Raw genomic sequence first — 10,467 nt, 5'->3', positions numbered from 1 at the left:
CACAATTCAGGCGTAATAAAATATTATCTTTATTCCCACGTGAATCTCGAACCGTTTCGTTTTAAAAGTTATCAGGAAAAAAAAAGGAAGAAGTCGAGAGAGAAGCAAAGACATAAAAATTAACATAGATTAGGTAACATTGAAATTTGCAATAATCTTTAATAATAATTAATAAATAAGATAGTTAATAAATGAATGTTTGATCCCTACAATATCCATGCTTGAAACTTTAGAGACCGTCCTTTTATATAGCTATACGTTAAATCCAGCAGGGTTTCCTTCTGATCGTATCGGATCTCGGTTGCTGCGTTGTTCTTTTTCAATTTAACTGCTGTTTAATCGCTGACGAAGATAATCCAAATAATCTGTTATTGATTGTGAGGCCTACACCATATTTCATATCCGCTGATGTTTTATAGTACTTCCAAAAATGATCTTAGATATGGGTCTCCGCAGTAGTTATGTAGATGGCACTTCGATATGCCATGAGGTATTCGTTAATCCTAGTCTTCTTGGTTTTTGTCAACTACCTTAATTTATTTATTTATTTATTTATTCACAAACAACCAGAGGATCTAAAAGACCACATACCTAGTTGATAAAAAAGAAAAACAATTTCTCTAAACATAACGTCAAGAAGAATAAATCTACATAAAAATATTATTGTCGCTATCATCAATCAACATCACACAAGCAATCAGTATGGCAAAAAACTTAACTAATAAATATAAACACAGATTTCGCTTTCGAGTTCATTGTTATCAATCAACATAAAAAAAAAAACAAAAAAATAAATACATATACTTACACATACACGCATACACATATATACATAACATGCACATATATATAGAGAAGTTAATAATGGCATTAAGTCACGAATAACATTAACATTTTTATCATAGAGCACAATAATTATGACAACAAACATTAATGTAATAGTTGTTTGATTAGTAAATATTTGGACAAGTCAACAGCCAGTAAGCGATTCTTGAAGATGGCATGAGATGTTGAGGACACCACTTCTTTTGGCAACGTATGATTCTGTTGCAGAAGAAGTATTTGGACACGTTGTCGTTAGTGTTTAATTCACGCAACTTATTCTGATGCCCACGAGTCGACACATACGAAACCGGGATGAATTTCTCAATCAGATCAGTTTGGATATTTTTGTTAAGAATTTTGTTTAAAAAGCATAAGTCATAAATTAATCTGCGGTGTTCCAGAGTTTGCATTTTAACTGCTTGTAGTCGAAATAAATACGGTAGATGGGGTAAGGAAGGAATTGATTTCGTGAACCTTTTCTGGACGTTTTCGATTTTTCTCACTTGGTACTTATAATGGGGGTTCCACACAGAGGAACAGTACTCCAACTGAGGACGTACATATGTGCAAACTGCTTTGATGAGTAGGTTTTGATCTTTAGAGGTAAAACATCTGATTATTAAACGTCCACGTGAGGAAGCTTTGTGAGTTATATCGTCAATATGTAAATTAAAATTAGTTTGCTTGTCAACTGTAAAACCTAGATCCTTGAAGTAACATGCTGGTTTTAAAACGTGTTGACCAACAAAATACTGATGAGGAACATTAAAAGATCTAGATGAATGGGGAAATAAACAATAATAACATTTATCCGGAGAAAGGGGTAACTGCCATTTGATACTCCAATCAACTACATCGTTGATTACTTGTTGAAGTTGAGTTGAATCGAATGAGCAGCAGTATAACTTGATGTCGTCAGCAAAGAGCAAAATTGAAACCGGTTTAGATGAAATACACTCAACTATGTCGTTTATATAAATGAAAAATAAGGTGGGTCCCAGGACGCTACCCTGTGCAACACCACTAGTAACTGGCACAGACGATGACAACTTACCATGAACCCGAACAAGCTGAGAACGTTCATATAAAAAGTCTTTCAACCAGGAAAGTAAATTTCCTTAAATTCCATAAGACTCTAATTTACTAATTAGTTTTTTGTGCGATACGGAGTCGAAGGCTTTTTGAAAATCTAAGTAGACGGTGTCACAACACTCTCTTTGCTGACGAATTGACATCCAATCCCCGAGAAATTGTAGAAGGTTGGTGTTGGTGGATCTCCCAGGCAAAAAACCATGTTGAAATTGAGATATTAATTTATTGTTAGACATGTAAGATAACATTTTTTTGTTGATGATTTTTTCCATTATGCGGCAGCAAGAACATGTAAGTGAGATTGGTCTGTAGTTGCTTGGGTAGTTAGTTGGTCCTTTTTTTGTCACAATTGCAGTTTTCCATTTAGCTGGCAGCATATTATTTTTGAAGGATGTATCGAAAATATGACATAGTGGGACTGCTAGACTAGAAGCACACATCTTTAGTAGGATGTTCGGAATACCATCTGGTCCCATCGAGGATGTACATTTTAGATTACGTAGAGCTGAGCTAGTCGGGGAGTGAAGCTAACATCGTCTAATGAATTGGTGGTACGACAAAGTAAAGTGCAGTTGCTGTTGTTGTCGTTGGTGAACACTGAGGCAAAATATTTGTTGAATGTGTTAGCCATCACCAATGGATCATGGGTAACGCTGTTGTCGTTCAATTTCAAACTGCTAAGTTGTTGTCGAGAAAACAATTTTTTATTAACGTATCGATAAAAACTTCGAACATTAGTTTTTGCCAACAATCTTTGTTCATTGATTTTTTTAAAATGATTGGCCAGTTTTGAACATTTACGCATCATTGACAAATAGAGTTCACTATCGTCAGAGGAAGATGTTATTTTCCATTTTTTCCAAAAATGAAGTTTGACTTTGTAAGATTGACGTAGCAAATTTGGAACTGTGCACTTGCGTGAGAAATTTGCATGACTCAGTAGGGGGACATACGTTGTCACAGCATTGTTGATTATTTGTTCGAAAAGTTTCCAGCAGGAGTTAACATCCATACAATTCTGAAATGGGTAATCCCAGTTTATACTCGTCAAACAATTGTTCATAGAAGCAAAATCAGCCTTGGTGAAATCATAGAAAGATGTATCATTGTTAAAAACAACACCTGATGAGGTACTAATCTCGCAGTTGACTGTAAATGTGAGACAGTTGTGGTCACTTGAAGCAAATGGGCAGGAAACATCTAACTCGGCCAGCAAGCTGGCATCATCACATAGAATCAAGTCCAAAATATTGTTTCCCCGAGTTGGTTGATCAACCAATTGGTGAAGACCCAATTCACTGAAAAGATCCATAAAGATGTCATAGATATAATTGTTCGGTGCAGAGTAATTTATCCAGTCGATATTGGGAAGGTAGAAATCACCCATCAAACAGTTTATATCACCTTTGCAAATTTCCTTTATACATTGAACGCTGTCGAATGCATATTTTTCTGCCAACATGTCGAAACCACCACTGCGATAATATGAAATAAAGCGGTAATTCTTGTTTGAGATAGCAATGTCGATAGAGACTATCTCAATATGTGAAAATGCTGATGACGCGAGACAACCCTGTAGGGAACGGTGTCCTTGATAATAAAAGCCACACCGCCACCACGTGTTTCACGGTCCCATCGAACAAAGACATAACCAGGTGGCAAAAATAAACTATCAGGATCATTCGGAGTTAACCAAGTTTCAATAACAGAAAAAATTTCAGGTTTATAAACTGATAAAAATAAAACCAGTTCATTTTGTTTCTTCTGAATGCTACGAACATTGGCGAGTGCGAAGCGGAGATGTTCATTAGATGTTTTCACAAAAGGGCTGATTACTCCCAGGTTGGTTGTTGTTGATTTTGTTCTGACGCCTTTCTTGCCTTTTTAGATAAGCCAGTTCTGCCTGTCTTTTGGAAAGATCAGGATTTATGAAGATTTTTTTAGTAGTTGGTGATGCTCTGAGGATTCTAGATGAAGCTATTAAATCTTCAACAGATGTTGAGTTATTGAGAGTTACGCACATCTTGCAATTACCAAAACGGCGGGTTCTAATTATCTGAGGTTTGATTGTCAAGTTATCTTCACAGAATTTTGAAATCCATGTTAGCAATCCCCGGCTGAGGTTCTAATCCTGATATTATGACGTTTTTAGACCGACGTTCCTCTTCCTTTCGTTCATCTTCCACCGTCCACAAGGCTTTTGTCATTGTCTCCAGCATTGGAGCGTTGTTGAGTTTTACTACCTGCTATTGACATTGGGCAACAGTGGAGCCGAGAGTTGACATAGTCATGTGAAGCTGATTCATGCAGTCAGTAACTGCATCTGACATGCCCTTGACTGCACGCTCAAAGCTGTTACTAATAGCTTCCATTTTTAAGACTGTTGTTTCAAACAGTTTACTCATCAGGGTCTCGGAATTGACAGTGGTTTTACGCAAGTTTTCGTTAGACAACTCAATTATTTTAGTTAAATTTGAGTCGGATTTTACCAGTAATTTTTCTAGGTTTCTATTTGAAAGGGTAATGACCTTTTCCAAATTCTCATTTGATTTTTCTAGAATTCTATCGAGGCATTTAATGAAATTTTCATTAGTTCTATCCAAAGTTTTGGAAATTATCAACTCAAAGTTTTCATTGGAAAGATTTTTAGCCATGGCAAATAACGGTGAACAGTATTTAATGAAATATTTACGAATTTAGAAAACAAAAAGCGATAATTTTAAAAATCAACAAGACGTACGTTAAGCTGACCAAACATGAATGTTTCATCATCCCATCTGGCTGAAGGTGGAGAGGAGTTGTTCTTGTCTTCTTTATATCTGGACAATTGCTATAATAGTCCGCTACAACCAAAATGTAACGGTTTTCGTCATTTGATTGCCAGTAGAATTTTTGTCAAGCGTTTTATTAACTTCAAAATGTTCTCCCATTTCAGCGATTTTATTCTTAGATACCACAACCTGCATGTGATGTTTCTTCGACTCCCATTTTCGTTTAAGCAACCCATCTTCCAAATGCAATGAGTCCCGCTGAGCCAAGTAGCTTTTCAACGACGAACCAAATTTAGATATTTTTTCCCGAAAGGCAAAAAATGCAGTGACATATTATAAGTTTTCATTTGCAGACTGTGCGCCCGAACGTTCTTTCGGTGCCCATCGTGTATCTACCGTTATCCTAATTTATCCTACATCTTCTGTTTGTACTTTGTCTTTCAGGCGATTGCAAGTATTTGCAACCTGGTAAAAAGGTCAACAAAAAAGCATCGTCATTGTTGTGGTAGGTTCCTTTACGGTGGATAATTTACAACCCTACAATAACTCGCTAACTAAATATACTACCACTTAACATCAATGGACTCTTCAGCAAATCAACCAAACTTCAATATTTTTTCACAAAAACAAAACTTGCTAACAGAAAACGCCTAGCATTTTAACAGCATACAATCTGCAGACAAGGCCAAAAACCTGGATCTTTGGTACATTGCACTGAAATACTTAAAAAATTTATTAAATTTTTAGAAAATTACAGAATGTTTACCTTTAACAAGCAATGGTTGATGTTAAAAAATTAAGTGAAAATTTAAACTTCGAGCCTATATCAATGAAGTGGGTGCAACGAGTGAAACGTCATTTCGATAAAAATGCTGCTGACGAACCAAACAAGGATCCAAAGAAAAATCTTGATGTAAAATTTTTAATTTGAACTGGATAAATATGCAAACATATGGGTTTTTTTATTTAATTTGAATAATTTACCCATCAAGTACGAACTTTTAAAATTGTGTAAAGAATTGCAAGAAAAATTTAAAGCCTTGCTATGTGATGAACTAATAAAATGTTTTTATTAGAGATAGAATAAGTGAAGTGGAAGTTGAAAAAGTAGTAGAAAAAGGAACCCCTTCATTATATAGAATTTTATTAAAGAACATACTTTACAAGAGTTATATCCAAAAACATCGACTGTTCTGAGCATTTTTCTTACGATACCTGTAACTGTTCCAAGTGGGAACGTAGCTTTTCTAAGTTGAAGCTAATTAAAACATATTTGTAAAACGCTATGTTTTTGAAGCCATTAAGGTAGAGAAAGTCACATCGTTTCAACATCTAGCAGATGTTCTCGATTGTACTGGAACAGCTGAAGCTGCCGTTCGAGCACGCATACGTGCAGCCTGGAATAAATGGCATCTCCTTGCCTCTATATTGATGCGGCGTGACATCCCACTACCACTACGATCAAGACTTTATAAATCTGTGATACGTCCGGTGTTGTTATATGGTGCAGAAACAATGACAACGAAACTGGAACAACAACGAACCGACATGAAAATGCTCCGATGGATGCAACGAATTAGTCTGAAGGAACACATCAAATCTACCGAAATCCTGCGTCGTGCTTGTTTAGATGATATAAAGGACGAATGCCGGCAACACCGTCTGCGGTGGTTTGGTCATGTCAAACGAAGTGGAAACAGTGCCATAACTTCTCTTGCAGATGTTCAAGTACATGGCACACGTCCCAAAAACCGTCCAAAGAAGTCCTGGTCGCAAATAATCGAGCAAGACATGAAAGCTCGAAATTTAAATGAAATGGATACAACTGATCGTCTAATTTGGCACAAAAAATCGATGGCAAAGAAAGCTAGAAGTTATATTTTTATATTTATGATCTTCGGGCGGACCCGGTGACAATAATTTAATTCCTAAGCACCTCACAGTCATGCTACAACAAAAACAAACGCTCAAACTTTGTTTAAAATGTCAAAACAAAAATCCAATTTATATAATATGGCAATATTATATAATAATATTTCTAACTATTATATAATAATAATTTTATATAAAATGGATACAACTGATCGTCTGATTTGGCGCAAAAAGTTGATGGCAAAGAAAACAACGTCCTACCTCTGGAAACCGGGTCTCTGGACGCAAAACGAAGATTGATTGATTGATAATAGGGCAAACATTCATTAAAAAAATCCAATAAAAATAACAGATGATAGTAAGCTTGTTTTTTATAAATGCGCAGCGCTCCGACATACCTAATATTAATAAGAATATGGGTACCAGTCTTAAGTGCATTTTTTCAAGTTATACTTTATTAATGTTTGTGCATTGTGTGTTCCCAGTGAATAAAGTAAAATAAACAAATTTATATAGACAGCTTATCTAGAACTATCAAACTCTCTTGCTCAAACATTGCTATATATGATACACCTCACTTTTATCAGCAAGTCAAAATAGAAACTCAAAAGACTGTCCGAGTAAACTATTAACTAGTAACTGATGAAAACAGAGTAATAAGAAAAGTACTGGCATCACTCTTAGACAAAAAGAAAAATATGCAATACTCTTTGGAAATAGACCTGGAAATAGAAATAAACATTAAAATAACAATGACAGATTTTCTTAACGTTGATAAAACAAAAGCTATCGCGGACGTTACTATTTGCATTGGCTTAATATTTATTTTGAATGAAAAAACCTTTATTTAAACCAACTGTAATAAATAAAGCAAGCTTTGAGACCATTAACGACCGCTTTTTCTCGCCGACTTCTGAAATATCCAAAGATAAATTCCATAACGTCATCAATTCCAACTATTCCATAACGTCATCATTTATTTCTTGGCGGGTTTTCCCAGTTTTTCTTCCACAGCGGTACAGATAAATGCGTATAATGTTCTAATTTTCTTATTTAAACCATTTCGTATATACTTTTGTTTTTCAAGTTGGATTAACATGATTTCGTCCACCAACTTTTGCCTCCACTCGATTCTTAAAAAGTCTCTATAGAACTAAATTTCAAACGTTTTTAATCTTTTTTTTGTAACTTTTACATTATTAAAAGGTTTTTAAACTTTTTTTGAGTTCTTAAATAATTGCAATTTTTTAACAATTACTTTTGAGCAATTGTTGCCACTTATAACACTGGCTAAACAAGATAACGCTTTTTTCGACTATAATTTTTACATGATAGCAAAATATAATTGTTCTACCATGAAATAGTAAGTACGTTCATCAAGGTTTGCTGATTTTGATTTGTTCAAAATATTGGTATTATTTTCGAGTTGTCAATTAAAGAGACGTACAAATAAGGTCAAAATCATTTTATTTTTTAAAAACATTAAATATCCTTTTATAACATATTTATGTAACTTAGTATTTTAATAATTGATAATTTAAAACACTGCTCAAAACATTAACCATGGTAGTTTAATTTAAACTAGTAATTAATTCATAAAACATAATTTATATGAGCTACAAAGCTAAAAAAACTTTAATGGCAATGAAAATATATTTGAAAAAATATATAATTTCAACGTTTGGCTGACAGTAACAAACGAAAGATAATTTTAATCTGCTACTCAACTTCATTATCCTCAAAAGCACAAAAAGTTACCTGGCAAAACTTTCTGTATTCCTGTAAAAAAAATTTTAATGACGGTTTTGTTATGGTGCCAAAGTATAAAGTAGTATCAATCAAATTGTCCATTTGTTGATGTTCGCTTGTATGCTTCGCAACTAAACGAATATTTTTTTGATTGTGCAGGAGAATTTTTAACGTTTCTATTTTTTAACCCGAATGTTTTAACTTTTTGACCCATATCTCGCTTTTGGAACAGAGATATGGGTCAAAGCTTGTTTTTAAATTTTTAAAGCTTGTGCACAGCTGAAAAATCTTTGTAAAGAAATCAGACAGCAAGAAGTTTCAAAACAAAAAATAGTGTAGACGCTTCTGAAAAAGTTGCCAAAGGCAGGTAATATCGTGGAAAAAAAAATAAAAAAATTGTAGAAATCGTAAAAATCTATTGCTCGATTTAAGTCTAAAGAGTAATTGGTGAATGAAATAACACATATTCGTCAATACATGACATATTGATACACACCGGATTAAACAACAGCAAATAAACTTTGGCATTGGATAAGGCCGTAACAACAACAACACACGTTTAGACGACATTTTCCCCGAGATCGGTGGTTTCCGTTTGGCTACCTATGATGAAACCGAAATAACCCTCCACGCCATTCACATCTGTCACTCGCCTCAGTATCACGCAACCCCGCTTTCACTCTATCCTTCTCCACCTGCTCTCTCCATCCCAATCGCGGACGACCCCTTCCTATCACTCCTTCAACCTCGAACTCCAACGCTCGCCTAATACCGACCCTCTCATCCCTTCTCAACACATGTCCATACCACCGCAATCTCGATCTCCTCCTTATCAATGTCACAATGTCCTCATTCAGTCCCATAATCAACATCGGCTCTGTACTACACCTCCTATCCTTCACTTTAACCCCACACATCATACTCACCATAGCTCTTTCAACCCTCTGCAGTACACTTTCTTCCTCTCTTCTCAACACCCAAGTATCACCACCATATACCATCGCTGCTCTCAAACATGCTTTATACCCTCCCTTTCATCTTCACTGACCATTTCTTTCCACACAATACCCCACCAAGTTCCCTAAATTTCATCCATCCCACACGAACTCTAGCCGTAACAGCGCTCAAACATTCTCCATCCGCGTTCAGCTTAACCCCTAAATAAATAAAGCTTTCAACTATTTCAATACCATCACTCAACCCCGTCCTTGCGTCCGTTCTATTGATCACACCATGAACTCATTTCTTACATTTGAACGTGCCTTCCACCTTTTTCAGTGCCCCCCCTCACACCAATCCATCTATTATGCACCCGCTTCTGACATCCTATACACAATATGGAGTAAGCCTTCACTCTCCTGTCACATATCCCACAGGGGTCTATTTTACTTATCACTCGGTCCCCACCTTCCCCACTCACCATTACCTTCGTCTTACCAATATTAACTTTTAACCCTTTCTTTTCAATGATGGTGCTATCAGCCATCAAGACTAAATCATCTGCATACAAAATCTCAAATAACAACCCCTCCATTATGTTTCTACACACAACATCCATCACAATTGCAAACAGAAACGGTGATAACACTGATCCTTGATGCACTCCTACCTTAACATCCGTCACCCCCCTTCCAACCCTCACCTTTGTCTTTGTCCCTTCATACAGCTGCATCACAGCTTTAACAAGTCTCTCATTCACTCCTTTCTTCCCCAACGCCCATTCATTGACCTTCCTCGGTACTCGATCAAAAGCCTTTTCTAGATCCACAAAACACATGTACAATCTTCGTTTCTTCTTTCTATAATTCTCCTGCAACATTCTCACCATGAACAACGCATCCACCGTTCCCCTACCAGGCATAAACCCACACTGCATTTCATTAACTGTAACCGTATTTCTCAACCTCCTTTCAAGCACTCTCTCCACTACCTTCATTCCATGGTCTAGCAATTTCACACCCCTATATGACCAACAATCTTTCACATCTCCTTTGCCCTTATACAACGGCACCAATACACTGTTGTATACCTTCATCATCAAACATACTGTTAGCAATTCTTATCATAACTTCAATTCCTATCACCCCACTCGCCTTTATATGTTCCGCCGCTACTTCCAAAACCCCTGTTGCCTTACCTAGTTTCATTTCTCTAACTG

At 35.9% G+C, this 10,467-nt stretch overlaps 1 protein-coding gene across 1 annotated transcript; it reads right to left on the bottom strand.

The window, feature by feature from the left end:
• Nucleotides 1-4,163: 4,163 nt before the first annotated feature.
• On the bottom strand, nt 4,164-4,571 carry HELRODRAFT_160096 (hypothetical protein; the record flags this gene model as incomplete). Its single annotated transcript, XM_009017112.1, has 1 exon — nt 4,164-4,571. One exon carries the CDS (start codon nt 4,569-4,571, stop codon nt 4,164-4,166), a length of 408 nt encoding a protein of 135 aa, XP_009015360.1.
• Nucleotides 4,572-10,467: the final 5,896 nt, after the last annotated feature.

The sequence above is a fragment of the Helobdella robusta genome, assembly GCF_000326865.2.
Source record: "Helobdella robusta unplaced genomic scaffold HELROscaffold_2, whole genome shotgun sequence".
NCBI lineage: Eukaryota > Metazoa > Annelida > Clitellata > Rhynchobdellida > Glossiphoniidae > Helobdella > Helobdella robusta.
The sequence above is the reverse complement of the archived record's forward strand: the minus strand, read 5'-3'. Positions and strand labels throughout refer to the sequence as shown.